This window comes from Panthera tigris, chromosome D3, assembly GCF_018350195.1.
Source record: "Panthera tigris isolate Pti1 chromosome D3, P.tigris_Pti1_mat1.1, whole genome shotgun sequence".
In the NCBI taxonomy this organism is placed as follows: Eukaryota; Metazoa; Chordata; class Mammalia; order Carnivora; family Felidae; genus Panthera; species Panthera tigris.
The window spans coordinates 36,118,589-36,138,848 of NC_056671.1; the positions used below are offsets into that span (position 1 = coordinate 36,118,589).

Consider the following 20,260-nt stretch of genomic DNA (forward strand, 5'->3'; position numbering starts at 1 on the left):
CCTTACAGAAAACTCCAAATTTGTATTATAAGTCTTATAACAAGATTTGAAATTGATGGAGAAATCGATCATATTCCTAAAGTTGTGGTAACACATAGATTTGATAAGATTCCAATGAGAAGTTCAGTGGCATTTTTGGAACCCAACTGCCTGGGGTGCACTGGAATATAAATCAGAACACGGCAGATGAAAATGTCTGCCCTTAGGGGGCTTATATTGTAGGAGGGGGAGGAAGACAGAGCATGTAAGGTGAGAAGTGCTGGAAAAAGGAAGAAAGCAGCAGCCTAAGGGGGGGAAGATTGTATGGAAAGGATGGGGAAAGGTCTCATGGAAGGCTGCAGCATGAAGACGGGTTAAGTATTCATGGCAGACCTCGTGGAGAAGGTAGAATTGAGCCAGGACTTCAGGAGGTAGGGTCAAGTGGATATGTGGGGAAGAATATTCCCAAGCAAGGGGAAACTGGGAGCAAAAGGTCAAGGAAAGGAGCATGGCTGATGTGGCCAAAGAACCACAGGGAGGTCAGGGTAGCTGGCGTGGAATAAGGCAGAGGAAAGAAGGTAGAGAGTGCATCAGGGGAGTGGGGCCATCATTTAAGGCTGTAAGGACTCCAGGCCATCGGGAGGACTGATAAGCAGACAAGGAGGGATGTGAGGGATTCTTGACAAAGAAGATGGAGAGAATTCCAGTTTTATCACATAAGAAAATATCCTCAAAAACCAGTATAATAAAAAAAAAGTTATGCTAATAACGTAGGAAGACCCAAAGAGGACCATAACATAGTGTATATACATGTATCGTAATATAGGACAATATGGCATTTCACTGCTGTGAGAAAATAATTGTTTATTTAATAATAAGAGCCGGTCTAGCTGTTGTCTATCTGGAAAAGCTAGCCCTCTCCCTTGGCAATACCCCATACCATATCGGTGGTAGTTTCTAGACGGATTCAAGAGCTAAAATTCAGGTGAATGGCTAAATAATCAGAGATGTGAATACCTTCTCCAGCAAAACAAAAACCTTGGAGAAATAGAGGAAAATGGGAACATATTCATTATCTGAAAATGAGAATTTCTTTATGCCAAAAGACACAGTAAAGTCAAAAGAACAGTGATTGCAGGGCGCCTGGGTGGCTCTGCCCAGGCGAAGCATCGGTTAAGCGTCTGACTTCAGCTCAGTCCATAACCTCACGATCTGTGAGTTCGAGCCCCGCGTCAGGCTCTGTGCGGACAGCTCAGAGCCTGGAGCTTGCTTCACAGTCTGTGTCTCCCTTTCTCTCCACCCAACTCCCCTGCTTGCACTCTGTCTCTCTCCCTCTCAAAAATAAATAAACATTAAAAATATTAAAAAAAAAAAAAAGAACGGTGATTGACAGGAATAAGTATGAACAGAGGCAGAAGAAGAAGTGCACGTGGCCAGTAAACACAGGCGAAGATAACCAGCTTCAGGAAACATCCGGAGACGTTAGTGCACCATACAGGAAACATGGCGTGGTAGGCATCCAGTGCAGGGGGAGCACTTAGCAGGCACTTAGCGGGAGAATGGGGGAATGAATTGCTACAATTGGGAAGGAAAGGAATATGGCCCTACATATAAAACAAACTTGCCCTTTGACCCATATTGGAGAATCATTACGAAATAAAGTTACAGGGGCCCCCCCGGGTGGCTCAGCCAGTTAAGTGTCTGATTTCGGCTCAGGTGGCGATCTCACGGTTTGTGAGTTTGAGCCCCGCGTCGGACTCTGCGCTGACAGCGTGGAGCTTGCGTGGGATTCTCTCTCCCTCTCTCTACGCCCCTCCTCAGCTCTCAATCTCTCTCTCAAAATAAATAAATAAACATTAAGAAAGCAATAAAGTGACAATGGAAAAACACGTACACAAGGTTATGTATTCCAGTTTCTGGTGGTTGTTGCTGTGAGTAGGAAAAAATCTAAAAGTGGTGAAAATCTGAATGCCCATTAACAAGGGACTGGGTGAACAGATCTTCACCTATCCCTATAGAGGAACAACTAGGTAACAGAATGTCCTAGATTGATATATATTGGCCTGAAGGAGAAGCCTAATAAGTGTACTTTACTTAGTTGGTGCAAAATGCAAGTGACAGAGTTAAGTAAATACACGGTAATGGGGAAAAAAATCTGTATATATTTGTATATATTTACATAGAAAGAAAGATGGCTATCATAGGGGCTGGGGATGAGGTCAGTCTAGACTTAGAGTAAACGTTTTCAGTATATCTGAGTTTTTATATGCTTTGTTCACTGACGTATCTCAAGAGCCTCACTCAGTGCCTGACATATAGCAGTTAGGAAATACGTGCTCGGTGCATCAATGAAGGAATAAAAAGGTGTACATCATCCCCATACTTTAAAACAATGTGTTAAGGTAGAGAAACGGTAATAGCTAACATTTACGGAGTGTGTACTAAATACTTTACTTGTGGACGTAATTCTGACAACTTTACTGTGGGTGAAGCTGTGGCTCCCACTTTACAGATGAGCAAAGTGAGGTACAGAGATTCAAAGTAACTTGCCTAAGGTCAATCTGCTGGTAGGCGACACAGCTGAGATGTGAACCCGAGCAGTTTAATTCTTCACCTGCCCAACAGTTATGCTACCCATAATGGTTTAAGAAAAAAAATTTTTTTTTACATTTTTATTTATTTTTGAGAGACAGCACACGTTGGGGAGGGGCAGAGAGAGAATGAGACGCAGAATCCAAAGCAGGCTCCAGGCTCTGAGCTGTCAGCACAGAGCCCGATGCAGGGCTCGAACTCACAAACTGTGAGATCATGACCCGAGCCGAAGTCGGACGCTTAACTGACTGAGCCACCCAGGCGCCCCTATGCATAAGGGTTTTTAAATAAGTTGCTGCCCAGCCCAGAGGCCTGCATGTGAAGTAGCTCCCTGAGGCTTTCCCGTGGAACCCCACAGAGCACTGTTTGAGAACCACTTGACCAGATAATTTATAAGGTTTCCACCCCTGATGGTCTCCGGCAACCAATTAATGAGCTGTGGAACGGGGGATTTGAGATCGTCACCTTTTTTTTCCATTGTACCTCCCCCTACACAGTCACCACCAAACTTAGGTCCTCACTTAGGCTTCCATCTGAGTCAGCCCTTGACTCGAGCTCAAAACCCATAGGCTGAGACATACAGAATTTAGCACCCTCCTTCATTCTTTGTAAAGATGGAGGGACACACTTGTGTTCTGCAAAGATGGTGTTTGCCATAGGCCCGCTCCTCAGCGAGAGTCTGAGAAATTTCCTTGGGCTGTTGCTGGTGAACCTCAGTTTTGGTTTCTGTTCCTAAGGAAAAGGTGTCCTTCTCTGTGACCCAATGGCTAGGACCCCCAGGGGTGAAGGGCAGGCCTAAAGTGCCATGGTTGGCAAAGAGCTGCCCACCCAGGAGAGTGGGCACAGCGATGGGAGGGGAGGCCTGACCAAGCCAGCTTAGGGCTCAGGCCGAGGGAACCGCTGGGTGGGAGCGCTACCATTGCGTGTGCAGGGGACATTCACTGGTCAGCAGAACATATCAAGGCGGAATTCAACGTACCCCTAGTTGAATTAACCTCTGCTGGTTGTCAAATAACACCCGGAAGTATGAGACCAGGAGCCAAGAAAGCAGGCAATGAGATTTTCTCAGGCTGGGGTTAGTGTGATGTGTGGTGGGGACAAGGGAGCAAGGGGCCAGGAGGGCCCAGGTGTCAGTGAGAACACAATGTAAAGGGCTGCATGGGGTGTCAGGGCTGGGGGTGGGGGAGCAGGTGAGGCCTGAAGGGCTCAGGAGGGGAGAGAGGAGAACACAGAGCAAAAAGGGAGAAGTTCCAACAGACACTGAGGTCAAAGGAGCCCAGGGCTCAAGTCACAAAGGCTGGGATCAGAGTTCTGTCCCTGACTTCCCTGTGTATCAGTGCTCTAAGGCCTGTGTACTTGAATCTAATGCCTTTGAGCTTACTTTTCTCAACTGAAAAGTGTGATGATGTTCTCTCAGGTGGCCATTGTGAGGACTTAGCGAAATAATGCCTGTGGAGGTTTCTAGCACAGGGTCCAAAACAAAGGAGCTTCTCTGTATACGCTCAGTTGCTTGACTTCCTCAGCGGGGATCTAGTTCAGTGACTTCCATGTTTTATATTTTACATTAAAAAAAAAAACTCTATTTGCTTTAATTTTTTTTATGTTGTATATATTTTTGAGACAGAAAGAGACAAAGCATGAGCAGGGAAAGGTCCAAGAGAGAGGGAGACACAGAATCCAAAGCAGGCTCCAGGCTCTGAGCAAGCTGTCAGCACAGAGCCCAACGCGGGGCTCGAACCCACAAACTGTGAGATCATGACCTGAGCCGAAGTTGGCCGCTTAACTGACTGAGCCACCCAGGCACCCCTAAAACTCTTGCTTTAAGAGCCACATTAGGGAGAAAAAGAAATTCCTTGGGATTTATTTCATGATCGCTTTGCAAAGATTCTCTCTGTGACCAAATTGGCAAAGATTACATTGGCAAAGATTCTCTCTCTGACCAAATGCCAGCCAGGCTCCTCTGAGCCCTTCCTCCCCCAGGCCTCACCTTGGCCTGTAAGACTTGAGCAAACACTGATGGTTTTATTACTGCTCAAGGCTGCATACCACGGTGACCCATGTCCCTTAAAGTGCCTGCCTGAGAAAACTGAAGGCTGTCACTGGTTTGCTCCAGTGACACCTGAACACAGGGCTCCTGTGTCCCAGCCCCGGGGGTGGAGGAGAGGGAAGCAGCTTGACATTGATAAGCGCCAGTTGGCCAACCAGATGGGTGCCTCCTGGACCAATACACCCTTCCTGCTTTTTATAATTTTTCACTACACTGACTCTACTGAGCCTCTGCTCACATCCCCCCTTCATTCTCCCTTTAAAATGCCAGCCCCTTGGGGCGCCTGGGTGGCTCAGTCGGTTAAGCCTCCGACTTCAGCTCAGGTCACGATCTCACGGCCGTGAGTTCGAGCCCCGCGTTGGGCTCTGGGCTGATGGCTCAGAGCCTGGAGCCTGCTTCTGATTCTGTGTCTCCCTCTCTCTCTGCCCCTCCCCCGTTCATGCTCTGTCTCTCTCTGTCTCAAAAATAAATAAAAACGTTAAAAAAAATAAAAATAAATAAATAAATAAATAAAAATAAAAAAAATAAAATGCCAGCCCCTCAGGGAGCCTGGGTGGCTCATTTGGTTAAGCATCCCACTCTTGATTTCCACTCAGGTCATGATCTCATGGTTCATAAGTTTGAGCCCCACTTCAGCTCTGCACTGACAGAACGGAGCCTGTTTGGCATTCTCTCTCCCTCTCTCTCTCTTTCTCTCTCTCTCTCTGCCTCTCTTTTGCTTGCTCCCCCCTCGACTCTCTCTCTCTCTCTCAAAATAAATAAACTTAAAAAAAAAGTCAGTCCACTCTGCACAAATCAAAATGGAGCCCACCTCTATCCCCTATAGTCAGGAGTTACTGAATAAAATCTGTTTTTACAGCTTTAATGTCCAGCTGTATTTATCTTTGACAATACAGATATGCCACATATATCTTTTTTAAAACTTGGAACTTTGTGGGAATAGTCTTTGGCTAGTTCTCTATTTTTTTTTAGTACTAATTATATCTAGCAAGTAATTCTACATGCTCTGATATATCTGATTTGTACTTGAATCCCAGAAGCCACTTTGTTTATAAATATTCTAGGATACAGATCTTATCATATTAGATGTATGGGTTAACCAAATGGGATGATAAAAAAATTTGTTTAAGGAAAACATTCTCCACAGCATTTCAGAGCTAGCTGGGTTATTAAATCATAAACAGAAATATCTTAATATAAAATAAACAGCCTAGAGATATTTATAAAGTTAACTAAAAAATCTTAAAGAGAAATTTCTAGCATGTACGGCTTTTAATTTTCTTCCTAAAGCAGTTCTATATTACAGACAATTAATCACATAGTAAAGGGAACAAAGTAGAAACCAGAACCATTTCCAATTTCTAGAACTTTTTCTATGTGCACTCTTTAGAGTGCTTTTGAGGTAGATGGGACCTTTATTCCAGTTATATACCGTTTCCTTTCATAATCTCCTATATCCAGTGGTTTAATAAAGCATTTTTTAAAATCTGTGGGTTGCAACCCAATAGTGGGACATGAAATCAGTTTAGTAGGTAGCGACTGGAATTTTTAAAGAATGAAATAGAATGAAATGGAACAGAATAGAACGAATCAGAGAGCGTCTTATTCAGTATGTAGTCTTGGCAGTGAGGTTTCTAATGCTTTCTCTTCAGTTAAACTTCTGTGTATGTGTATGTGTGTATATTGGATAATGATGTAGTTCACCGTTGACTGAAGACAAAACATTTCAGAAACACTCCCAGTGCAATGACAGGCCTGCTCATCAGACACACCAGCATTCTGCAGCCTGATCTGCCTTCGTTCAGTGAATCAGATCAGCTAGTAATCACGAGCATTTTGCTGTGTCCGGAAGTCCTGGCATGGACACCAGGTCACCAGGATGCTTGTTTACTTTGGTGTTAGACGAGCGAGTGAGGTCCCATCTGGGCCAAGGAAAGCCCAAGCGGCATGTGCCACATTCCGGGACAAAGGAACTATGCTGCGGAGGACAATCTCGTCAGAGCTTCCGAGTGTAAGTACAGCCTTGAACAGCACTTGTAGGAGTAGGAGGTCAGCACAATTAAAACAAAATGAACAAAAACACTGCTGAGGGCACTTCACACTGTATCCCTCATGCATCTCCTGTTGGCTTCTGGAAGGCACCATATTGATCTAATAAACAAAACCACAACCGGCCAATCGGTCACAGATGTGCAATGTTCAGAATTGTCCCACTGACCATTTCCTAAGCTGCTGCACACGATGAGAAAGGTTTTGAAATACATGTCCTGTCTGCCCATTAGTTACCAAACTATTGTCCTTTCCTAACTGCTAAATGACCAGCATGATAGTGATTTTCATTCCTAAGAACATGTGGGTACGTAGGTTTTGATGTGACTGATGCAAAATGCCTGATGCCAAGAGCCTGGGCAACCACACAAAGTAAAACTCTTTATAAGACTTAGTAGATCTATATCTTGGCACACAGAGGGTGCTCAATAAATGTCAGCTAAGTGATTGAATGCATTAAGTCTCAAGCTTGCAGTATGACTCATGAATAAATCTATTAAAAAAGACAGTGTTACTGCTATCACAGTTGATGGCTGATGCAAATGGAAAATGCAAAAGAAATATTACTTGATTTTGAATTTACCTGGGTAAGATTACCCATCTTAAAACAAGCAGTAAATACTAAAAAAAGATCAGGAGTAGTTTTTTGGTTTTTTTTTTTTTTTTTTTTTACTGTTTTTTTTTTTTTTTTGAGGCTTATTCTAACACTCCATCATTTTAATCCCTAATAAACCAAAGTAAATGATGGAGATCGCCTGCAGCCCTTAAAAGAATGGCAGCCATACACTCGCGCAATGTATGTGTCCTTCACAGACTAGTTCCCAAATAACAAGATACCCGGGATCTGAATGCACTGTGAAGGAGGCTGATTTATGAGCTATCTTCTTAATTATGCAAGTTTTGGAGAGAAATCTGTGTTCAGAAGTTTCACTTACTTCACTGCCTAGTAAACAGCATGCTTAATATGAAGGTTGTAGATACAGCTAAAGCCTTAGAAGGGGACTATTTAACTACATTGCCCATAAGCACTTGTTTTCGGATAGTGGGGCCATTTTTATTGGTTTGCTACAACCATAGGGCCAGTTCAGACTCAGCTGGTAGTCAGACTTGAAGGTTACTTTCAAGATAGACACCTAACCCGACCATGGGCCATGGGCCAGTCCTTAAATACGAAGGTTTTAAAACAGAGGACTTAAGAAAGATGCTACACTACTCCATAAGTACTTCTGTTGGGAAGAGAACTTCAGAAGTTCAGGATAAGAAAGGGTCTGTAACAAGCAGAACTTCAACCCGTAAAAGAAATATGCTTAGAAGAACCTTGAAAACAAAGAGAAGCAGAACTATCAATAATAACCTTATAGCTCTTAGGCCCCGAAACAGAGGACTGAAAATATGTGTGGAATTCCAGTAGGGAAAGAAGTAGAATTGGCCTCCATTTCGTTACCTTCCAAAAATCAGTCTGTAAATTTGCTGAGTCTCAGTTGCTTTTATTTTTCCAAAATAACAAGCTCACAGGACAACTTAAACATTTGTGAATTCTTACCATGAGTTAAGCTACACTTTTTTATTTTCTTAAATGTTAGAGTATATTCCCTTGTTTCATACACTCAAAACAATTGCTGGAGTGGAAATTCTATGGAAAACAGCTGAGTTTTAACCATGCCTAGACTACATGCCATAAACTACAATGTTGATGATGTCTCTGAAACCAGAATTTGAATCCTGCCCACGCTATGTTAGAAATCTTGACAATGGCTTGCTTTTACTGCAGGACAAAAATTTGTCTCCTGGGGTTCTCTGACCACTCACCTTCCATCTGGAGTCATTTACTGGACTCTTTTCCTATAGGAGTTTATGCTGATGTCCATACACCTTTAGAGAGAGTACGGAACGGACAAGCTAATTTCTCTTTGCTACGTTCTCTTTCTGTGTGCTGCTTCTTCTATATAGAAGCACACAGTTTAACTCCATGACTCTAAGCCATTCGATTTTCTAAAAACTTCCCTAAATTATTCAATGCATTTGACTGGCAGAGGTACCACTGCTCTATATAAACACTTCGAAACAAGGCTCTATAAGGAATGTAGACAGCTCTGCTCCAGTTGTACGTACACGCAAAGCTGTTTGAACAGCGTCACCCCAAACAGCTCTGGGTGGCTTCATCTCAGGACTGTGTATGGCTCCGTGCGTGTGCACACGAGACCCTACGAGGTGGGAAGTAAAGCTCGCTCACCCTGACACCACAGGGCCTTTCTAGGTGAATCTGCATAACTGGGCATACATCTTTATGTACTCTGATGGAAATCCTCTTTGATGGCATTGCTATCGCAAGTCCAGCAAATTTCATTCTGTACAACATTAGGCTGGAAAGGAACACACCGACAGACAAACACACAATGAGAACATGCAGTGGCGTTGTGCTTAATGCATGGGTATCAATGTGCACACACAGAAGAGGCCAAGCACATCACTTCATTTAATGCGGGCACAGGTCTGTACCAAGAGCCTGACACATTGTAAACAAGCCTTAAGCAGAGGAGGAAATGTAGAGGGGAAACAAAGCTGAGAAAAATGAGCAGGAAATGGGCAAGATGACTCATCTATACTTGAACATCTGACCTGTCAGCTGGTCGTCGCCTGCGGCAGGGGCGATGCGAATGTAAGGTGTTGTAAGCTGAGTCACGATTATCGCAGCTATGGCAAAGGAAGATTCCCAGGTCAGCATGCATGAGGGAAGAAAAAGCCAGACTGAAGCTAGGCTAGCAAGGAGAATCTCGATCAGTATATCACATTGTCTCAACTTTGTTCCAACAACAACAAAAAGAGAAGAAAAGAAAAAAGAAAAAAAAAAAACATAGCAAAGTGTTGAATTTTCTGGATTCTTTTCCCTTAAACAAGTTTTTGTCAGGCAGTTAGATTTCTAACTATGACACAGTTGCAAGCTTTGGCTGATATTTTGGGTAGGTCAACCGAAGATGTGGGGCGGGGGTGGGGGGGGGGCGGGTAGTAAAAACAAAACATACGTCCTAAATAAAGCTCTAGACTGAACAGTGTTTCCAAGTACTGTTGAGTGTGGTGTATAAGTGATTCGCTGCTAATTCTGATGATCCAAACTTTAGGCTTTTAAAATTTATTAGGTTGCTTAAAATTCTGCTGCTGAAGTCACAATATTTTCTCTTCTTGCTAAAATCACCTTTGTGGAGAACATGATCTTCTTTCATTAGAGACATTTTTCTATAAAGGGATTTCTCTGATAAGTAAATTTCGCGGAGAATGTTTCCATTTAGGAACCTTATTTTGTCACATTAAGGGACTGGGGAAAATGCACCTCAAAGCATTGGTCGGTTCAAAAAACAAAAACTAATAACTGCCTTTGCTGTAGTCATCATGGTTAACATGTGACCACAGACACGATTAAGATTCTGGAGGCAGACCAGTCGAGCTTCTTGGTTTGGCTGCACAGCTCAGCAGTTGTGTTTAAATGGTTAACATTCATGACACACAGATATCGGGGAAAAAAATAGAAAATTAAAACGTCAGTTCTAACATGATACAGCTGGAAAATGATGCAAAGAAAAAATATTGGAAAATTAAGGACAGGCTTACATGAAAGATTACTAATTTACATGGAACAGCCTGGGTGCTATTAGAAATGTGGCAGCGAGTAAGGAAAATAGATCATCTACCATCTGCAGACAATTAAACCCAAAACTGCTGCTGCATAATATTTTGAAATATCCCTCTGCACCATTCAAACGGTGCTGCTTCTTGTAACTAGACAACTGTAGCAACTGGGTTCAAGAGTGGGATAATCGTCTTTCTCACGTTATTAATGAAAACTTTCTAGTCTTGCTAAGTGAGATGAATAAACTACCAGTTGGGTCAGAAAGTGGAGAAACCCCAGGGTACTACGGAGATAATTTTCTCGATAGGATAGAGTATGCAGTTTTGCATACTGAGATAGCAAACTGTAAACAGTAAAATGTTATTTCTAAGCCTTGTTACAGGGTCGGTACCAAGTTTATACATAAAACATTTGCGGGGTCCACAGACTGTTGTTCAACCAAAGTTCCTGTGTGGTATCCTGTTACTCACAGGAGAATGTGACCTACTCTGCTTTTTGAGAAAAAACTATATTGTCTTATCAGAAACAGAGCACCTATCCAATACTGAAAAAGGTCAACAACATGGACGCAAAGTTACTTGAAAATGGCGAGGTTGGGCAGCCATGTCTTCACAACTAAATGAAGGGCAAATTGCGGTCAGAGGCTCAAAGCCCCCATAGAAAAAGTACACTATAGGTATCAGGAGGGATTTTTATATGATCTCTAGGTTCTGCATGGTGAAGTGTTCATTTGTGACTATTATTTTTAGTTACAAGGACAAAACTTGAGTCTGTTACAAATTTCCTTAAAACAGGAGTCAGCCAGGCCACCGCCTACTTTTGCAAATAAAGTTTTATTGGAACACAGTCAGACTTAATTGTGCACACATCACCCACGGCTGCTCTTGTACAGCAATGGTAGAGCTGAGTAGTTGTGGCAGAAATCACATGGCTCACAGAGCCTAACATATTTACCATCTTCCCTTTACACAAAAATTTGCTACCCTCTGTCTTAAAAGGTCAATTACATTGTATTACAAAAGAGAATATTGCGAAATTTGGTAAAATAAAGTCAGATATTCCAATCCTATGCTATGAAGACAGTATCTAATAGTTGATAAATTCAGGGTCTCTTTTGGGTCCAAAAGTATGTATGGAAGAGTAAAAAGTGTATCAGACTTACAAAGTACCATTTCAGTTGCATGCAGTGGGGTCTTGTGGAATCTGATGAACCAGTATTTTACCAAACTCTTTTGCGTGACTTTCGTGTTCCTTGGAAAATTGAGTTTGGATCAAATATTTGGGAGACATAGCGTTGAACAAAGTTAAACAGGTTTCTTTTCCTTGGTAACTTCTCAGGGGCCTGGCTATATTCATGATGTATATTAGGAAGACCATTTCAGATCAAGCAAAGAAAATACTTTCTCTCTAAAATGTTGAATGACAAATGTAGATCATATCTATATTTCTATTTCTAAATCCATAGCTAAATGATAGCAGATTTGCATAGATGAGTGGTCTTACTATATAATTTGTTTTCTCGTGTATTGAATATGAATAATTAAAAGGAATCTTAATTAGCTGTGCATGTCAACATTCTTTTCAGCTCTTTTATTGGTGTGCTTTCGTCTGTGAGCATTGTGGCCTAGAAACGATGGTATTTCTTTGAACAAAACCGTGAATAGGAAAACAGTGTAAAGAAACTTCTCAAAGAGCCTAGTGATTAAAAAAAGAAACATTCAAATTTCTGAGTCTAGTTAGAAACTGTATTGGGACAATGGAAGTCCTTCAAAGTTTTCTGAAGGTCTTCCAGCAAAGTATATGTGCATTGGAGTACAAATGTAAGTTAAATAAATTACTGAGCTTAAAAACAGGGAAGCGTATTTTGCATAAAAAATTCACCTTAAAATATGAACTAGAATAATAGTTTGTATTCTTTCTGTTTAAGACTTACAGTGTAACTCCTATAATGCTTTTGGAAAGAATTTAGCATGTGTTTTCATGAGGTTTTTGTTTTGATTTCTAGTTACCCTACCGTCAGCCAAATCATAGCAAAGAAAGGAATAAGTACACACATCTGACTCCAGCCCCCATACACTAAAAACAAACAAACAACAACAACAACAAAAAACCCCAAATGTTTACGAACTCAAAATCCTCAAAAACTTAAGAGTGATATATTTATGTACCTAAGAAGTCTCACAGATTATACTATGCCTAACTTTTAGTAGGCGCTCACAAATGTTTTAAAATGAATGTGTAACAAGGAAGATGCCAAATGACTACACTGTCTAGGAGAAAGATTACTGGCATCGTGTTATGGAAAATATTATTGTATGGAAGATCGATGCAAAATATGCCGTTTAAATTGATTACTGTATCAATTAGAAAGAATGTGCCTCATGTAATATGAGAAATCTAATTTACTAACAAGAAAGGTTTTGATATTTAAGTGTATCCTGTCCATTTAGAATTGATAATCAACAAGGCCTTCCAGAACTAGCATAAAAGGAGTTTTAGCCCTTCTACTGACCGCGAGGCAGCCGTTAGGTATGCAAAAGCCAAAGAAAACCCATATACTAACTGCTAAGACACAGTCGGACCAGGTGGTCTTGAAAAGAATCCAACTATAAAAATGTGAATGTGATTAAAAATCAAAATAAAACTAAGAGGATCTAAAAACAGTTAAAAGCTATTCTGTTAACTCCACCATACAGGTTGAGGGTAACATCCAAACATTATGCATATCCTATAGCTGTATGGTGTCTTTATCTTTTAACTGAAGAGACAGAATATTCTGTGATGAGTTTGCCTATAGCCAACAATCAAAATACAGTCACATACACCTATGAGGAATCTAGATATATAAATGAAAGGATACAGGAAAATACAGGCAATCCCCCACACATTTGGAGATAGGTAAGAACATACCTTAGGCTTTCCCCCCATGTCTAATTTTTATAAGGCTTTATGTTAGTGTCAAAATATACCCTTGGAATAGGATTAAAATAATCACAACATTAAATTTATAAAGAGTATGAAATATATCTTTAAGAGACATACCCATACTTGAAATTACAAACTAGCTTCCTGTGAAAACAAATCCACCTCCATATTTTCTCTATAAAGATACTTGTCAACAGTTGTTTCATGAGAACATCAACATCTCTGTAAATTCAAAACGCTGCTTAGGAGTGTGGCTTCGTGCCTGAAAATGCAATTAAGCCACCACACTGTCAGCAATATGTGGCAAAAACACAGAAAGTTTGAACTTTTTTCAATTGCAAGCATCCTTCCTGCAGGGTACCAATAAAGTTATTAGAACTGCCTAGTTCTCTGTTTTGACTACGTAGTCAAGATGGAATGGCTTCCTGCACCACTGAAAGAGCTTTTAGCATGAATAAAGAAAAATTATCTGACTGTAGCAGTGGTGAAACATTAGACTGCGCTATAAAGGAAGTTCACTGAATCTGCACACGTAGAACATAGTAAAATAAAATAAGACCAGACAGTTCGGTTTTAACCTGCAAGGAGAGTATCTCCCAAGGTTACCTCCTATATTATGCTTTTACGAATGGAAGGACAATGTTACATAATGACTGTTAACACTGGTTTCCCTCTTTCCCCAATAGAGTTTATTTGGATAGAGTTTGTGGCTAAATAAACGTTTGCAAATGACTTAGAAAATATGAGTGGGGAATATTCAGTCAATCAGGTCATCCGATTGCCTAATCATCCTTTGGTGAATTGAAAAACAAATTACAATATTGATTAAATCTAGCTGATGGAAGAAAATGATCCAAATCACCATCTAATTCAATCTATTGTGAAAACAGCCAATGTCAGATTTCCATATCTACAAGGGTGTTATTTATATAATTATTTAGCTATGTAAATGAACGTGATGACAAATTTCATTGCTTTCAGAGTGAATTAGGCAGGGACTCAATTCTAATAAAGGGGAGAGCAGATACTTATACAATCTAATACTATAGTTGGTCTGAGGATCTGCTGGGTGAAAAGCCGTGAAATACAGAGGAAACACTGTGGGTAGGAGTTCAAAGGTTCGGGATTAAGCCTTGACCCACAGATTATCAGCTGAGTGACCCTGGTAAGTCAATTCACCTCTAAAAATATGCATTTTCTTCATTTAAAAAATAAAAACAGAAATACCTGCCTCCTTTCTCACAGTAATGTTGAAGAACTAGGTGAGACAGGTATGAAAGTGCTTTCAAACATTTTAGCTGCGATTTCAGTGGAAGGCATTATAAATTAGGCACTGCGGAAGCGGATTTACTCTTTCAGACCTTGAGGGTAAGGCGAATTCAGTACAACAACTGGAGCACGGGTGGTGGTCTGGATGGAGGCCTAAGAACATTGATACCTCATTCAAGGGCTTCATAATCCTTAGTAATTAATAGCTAAGATCGTATTACAGTTTATGAAATACACCAATCTCTGTAATTTCATTTAATGTTAATTTATCCCTAGAAATAAACGCACTTAATCAAGAAAAATATGATACTACAAAACCAAATGTTTCAAAATCAATACAAATAGATTCTTAGAACTAGAACATGAGCCCATGAGCACCTGGCAGTGTTTGGCACAGACCATGAAACCAAGAAATATTTGTGGAGCTAACGGAATAAAAAGGTCCTGGATCTTCATGAAATTAGAATTCAATGTGAATTTTGAACATGCAGATGGATGTCCATGATATATCAAACTATACTCCCTGCAAGGGAAACAATGAAATAATAAGGTATTTCTACCCAACAGAACTCAGGTGACTGTCTCTGGCCTGACTACATCTGGTGTGACAGACCCAAGGATGCCTTCGTGCCATCATTTCTAAATTGAGTCACACAGAACTTATCATGGTCATGGGTCACTTGTGATGGTCTGAGAGGGTATACTTAACTACAGGTGTTAATTTATAATGCCTCATTTTAAGGTGGGATTTTATATTTCTCAAAGCATTGTCTCATACGTTTCCCATGCCCTGGTTAAGATCACACTCCAAGGTGAACAAGATGACATCACAGCTCGTGTGTGCACATACAACCGTACTTGGTTCTTCAGGAGGCTGTGTGTGGTGAGCTTATGACAGTTCAACCCCAGCCACTCCTACATCTTGTCCTTGATCACATTTTCCCAGGATTTTAACCAGGCCTGGGAAACAGAAATTCCACAAAAATCACCCAGTTACTGGGTTTAGTTGCCCCGTGTTCCGTGAAAAAAGCCCATGCAGACTCCATTTGGGAGAGCTCTTATCACTAGGTACTTGCTTAAAAACAGCAGGCAGTATTTTCCTACTTTGCATACGAAGATTCATTAGTCACAGGACTACTGCATATGCTACTATGGTTTAAAAAACATGTACCGAAAGCACGTTAACATTCATTTTATTTTAAAGAATTCTGAAAAGGCTAACCACTGAAAACTCCTTGGAATGCAGTAACACGACTCCTTATTTAAAAAAAGTATTGGCATGAAATAGTATTAACTTCTAAGACTCTAATACATGCACCCACAGATAGACACGCTTATTTCAACGAAGTTAACCTTACAAGAAGTTCTGAAATACCATCTAAAAATTTAAAGGACATAAACTGGGAGAGCATCCCACAGTCTCAACCTACCTTTTGTGGCCACTCGGACACAGTCTATTTTGGTTTCCTGTGCCAAATAAAGAGGGGGGAAAAAGTCACTATTCGTGCTTTATTTAAAACAAATAAAAATATCTGTAGTTCTATTTAAATGCTGATAAGAAAAGAGCTCATTGTTCCGAGTGTGGTGTTAATCACACAATGATGAATTGCACTTAGATACATGCTCACACGATGATTACTCCTTGTACCATGCTCAGATACATTTTCTGGCTCTGGAGCTGGTGGCCATGGGCATTTTTGGAGCGGGTGACAAATGAGGAGCTACACATACAATGTCTCTGCCTACGGGCCCTGTCTTCTCCAGACCCTTGCTCACTCTGTACAGATACTACTGGAGAAGAACTTCTGAACTCAGTTCAGAAGAACTGAAGAAGAAGTATTTCCCCCCTTTTCACTGGCAAAAGTCAAGTCAATGATACTTAGACCCATGCTGTGAAGGAGGGAAACCATCATGGTGTCCAGAAAACTCCCATTTCTTTCTAAGGAGATTTTAATATCTTACCAGAGTTCTGGGTCGGTCTGAACAGAAAGGGGGAAAGAATTCAGGAACGACTCCATAGTTTTTATTTTGCTTTCATCTAATCTTTCTAAAGCTGCTTTCTCTCTCTCTCTCTCTCTCAAAAAAAAAAAAAAGATACCTAATTTAGTTACAGCTATAGGAAGCATAAACTCTTCTGAAACCAAAGAAATGGGACAGAATATGCTAGAAAGACAGATGTTGTGTATCTCACAAAATTTTAAATGAGCTGAATGTATGTGTTGTAGCTATACTATTTCCCTGTAAAATAGTAAGCGAAGCAGAATTGCTAGCCAACTTTTGGTAACAAGTAAAAACTGAAAATAAAAACCATCACGCTGACAACATATTCTCCCTACCAAAACAAATACAAATTTATTCATTTCTTTCCATAAATTTCTCTAGGTGAAGATAAGTTTACAAAGAAAAAAAACCACATACGTTTGTTCCAAGTAAACACACACACAAAAGCATGACTTTATTTCTTACCACTATCTTCCTTAATCTATGTTCACATTAATAACCCTAAATAGCCTAGGTAAACAGCCAGCTATAAAACTTACCCCATTGGCTCTACTAGCAGCTTGGAAATAAATTCTGTAGCTTTTATGGGGGAGAAGGGGAGTGTTCCAGTATCCGTTGTATGTCTTATTATCACCAATAGTAAAAGGCTGAGCAGCTTGGAGACTGTTTGCTGGGAATTCTGCAGCAAAGTAATACTGTGAGTTCAGTATTGATGCATTCTGGAAGTGAATTGGCACGGGGTAACACTTTAAGATTTCGGTTGTCTTTTTAGTTCTTCGAGGTCGTTCTTCCTCAACAACTACTTGATAGACACTAGGGAGGAAAAAAAGTATTGTCAGTGATATTTTATGATGATTGAGCTGATTCCCTTTGATTTCAACTGCATGGACCCGCAGGATATCCAAAATAAAGAATACACTGGATTTAGTCAGTAAGAAGTACTAAGTACATAACAGATCCTCCCTTAACACTTGCTCAATGAAAGAGAAGGAAGGGGCTTAATATTCTCCCACAGAACTCTCTCACACCAGGGGTGCCTGGATGGCTCGGTCAGTTGAGCGTCTGACTCTTGATTTCGGCTCAGGTCAAGATCCCAGGGTGGTGGGATTGAGCCCCACATCGGGCTCCGCGCTGGGTGTAGAGCCTGCTTAAGATTCTCATTCTCTCTCTCTCTCTCTCTCTCTCTCTCTCTCTCTCTGTCTGTCTCTCTCTCCCTCTACCCCTCCCCTGCTGGCGAGCATGCTTTCTCTCTCAAAAATAAAAAGGTTAAAAAATCTTAAAAAAAATAGCTCTCTCACCCCCAATAATACAATGTGGTTGAGGGGAAACAAAGTTCACCAAAACTACAATTTATACACATGTATAACAATCTCTGCTATTTCTGTGAGGCAGACACTAAAATAATGTTTTTCTCACATGTAACTGAAGATGAATTTATAGAAAATTAACTCAGTTTACCTAACAAATGAAATTATATTAACTGTAAGTTTATTTTTATTTTTATTTTATTTATTTTATTTTTTTAAATTTTTTTTTCCAACGTTTTTTATTTATTTTTGGGACAGAGAGAGACAGAGCATGAATGGGGTAGGGGCAGAGAGAGAGGGAGACACAGAATCGGAAACAGGCTCCAGGCTCCGAGCCATCAGCCCAGAGCCTGACGCGGGGCTCGAACTCACGGACCGCGAGATCGTGACCTGGCTGAAGTCGGACGCTTAACCGACTGCGCCACCCAGGCGCCCCTGTAAGTTTATTTTTAAAAAGGCAATGTAGGGGCACCTGGGTGGCTCAGTCGGTTGAGCATAGGACTTCAGCTCAGGTTATGATCTCATGCTTCGTGAGTTCGAGCCACATGCAGGGCTCTGTGCTGATAGCTCAGAGCCTGCTTCGGATTCTGTGTCTCCCTCTCCCTCTGCCCCTCCCCTGCTCTAGCTCGTTTTTGCGCGCGCTCTCTCTCTCTCTCAAAACCAAGTAAACATTAAAAAATTAAAAAAAAAATTAAAAAGGCAACGTATTATTTTCTTCAATGACATCTGAAGGAATGCATGTGACATTTTAACAAGTCACAAAACACAGTATATAACGATTCACGTTAAGCAAGGTTTAATGACCCATCTTCTCCTACATTCTTTTGCCCCTCACCATATCAGATCAGTGGAAAGAGAGGACATAAGAAGATCTGAGAAAACAGACTGGCATTTTAGATGCCAAGGCCTTGGATCCTGAACTGGGTTATTTGAATTACATATAAGGATTAGATGGGGATGGCATCCTCTGGAGATGCCCGTATGGACAGGAGTTCCAGCACCTACCCGCCTGCCTCCCTGCCCCCTACCAATGTCTGAATTTCGAAGTAACCACAGGAGAATGAGACCAACTTTGAAGAGACAGGGTGTTTCTGTGAAGATATATATTTTAAGGGCATGATGAACATTTGTGTAGTTTGGGTGGGGAAAAAGAGTTTCTGATACTGAGAAAGACTAACTCTTGCCAGCAGCTTTCAAGAACTGAATCCAGAATAGATTGGCAAGGAAATGCATGTTTTCTCTCACTGTATCAGAAAAGCACCGGGACTCTCTCTGGAACAATGTTGCAATCCTAGAGTTGCTCACACTGGGACTCCTTAATGCTGAAGAAGAACCGGTGAGAGGAGCCTACCATCCCCAGCGGCCTGGGGAGGTCCCTCTTTGGGTCTCGCCCTTGTGTCCTCTGAATGTGCATTCAGTGAAATCACCTGTTTCTGGGAGTACAACCACTTAGCACGTTCTACTACAGGAATGCAATCCAGCAGCTGCTGTTCGGTTTGTAATCTTGCCCAAAGAAAAACCAATTGTTGTAGAACATCAGAATGATTGCTCAGTAGACAGGTGGTACAGTAGGTTCACAGTGTAATGATAATGCGAATTCTGAGTGTGGTGTAAACATAAATAAATAACAACAAGAAATACGACTCTTGCTTCCTAACCTCCTAACATCAGAGACTTTCTATTGGTTATGTTAAGTTGCTCCACCAAATCTGATGTAATTCTCAGTGCATGATGGGTCTGACATGAAAGGACGCACGTAGGGAGCATCTTCCTCTGGGGAAGACAAGAACACATATGGAGATAAAGTGGACTCGGATTTCTTGCCCCCTTCTCCCTGACTTCTTACGTGTATAGTTAGATGTGGCGAATTTAAAATATATCTGCAAATTCTGACACTTCTCCCATCTAGAATGAAATCATGCCATTTGCAGCAACATGGATGGAACTGGAAGGTATTATTCCGAGTGAAATAAGTCAGTCAGAGAAGGACAGATCTCATGTTTTCACACACATGTGGAACTTGAGAAACTTAACAGAAGACCATGGGGGAAGGGAAGGGGAAAAAATAGTTACAGAGAGGGAGGGAGACAAACCGTAAGAGACTCTTAAATACAGAGAACAAACTGAGGGTGGATGGAGGGTGGGGGGGGGAGGGGAAAATGGGCGATGGGCATTGAGGAGGGCATTTGCTGGGATGAGCACTGGGTGTTGCATGTAAGCGATGAACCATGGGAAACTACCCCAGAATCCATGAGCATACTTTACACACTGTATGTTAGCCGATTGGACAATAAATTATATTAAAAATAAAAATAAAAAAATAAAGTGCTTAGGTGTCCAACGACGACAACAACAAAAGAATGGGCTTGGCCAACCTTAATGACTACATACAACAAAAAGACTGTAACAAAGGGATCATCGGTAACTCTCAAGGTGCTGGTCAGAGAAGGCTATGCATCTTCAGCC

At 41.1% G+C, this 20,260-nt stretch overlaps 1 protein-coding gene across 2 annotated transcripts in view; it reads right to left on the minus strand.

The window, feature by feature from the left end:
* Positions 1 to 20,260, minus strand: part of PTPRM (protein tyrosine phosphatase receptor type M) — a 788,961-nt gene that overhangs the window by 249,284 nt on the left and 519,417 nt on the right. Inside the window, exons 12-14 of one of the 2 annotated variants that reach the window (XM_042962258.1) lie at positions 17,027 to 17,300; positions 15,917 to 15,953; positions 9,287 to 9,361 (exon numbers count right to left, since the gene is read on the minus strand). In XM_042962258.1, coding sequence (XP_042818192.1) covers positions 9,287 to 9,361; positions 15,917 to 15,953; positions 17,027 to 17,300 — 386 coding nt within the window. The remainder of the gene's footprint in view (positions 1 to 9,286; positions 9,362 to 15,916; positions 15,954 to 17,026; positions 17,301 to 20,260) is intronic. The other variant, XM_042962257.1, reaches the window with a different exon arrangement.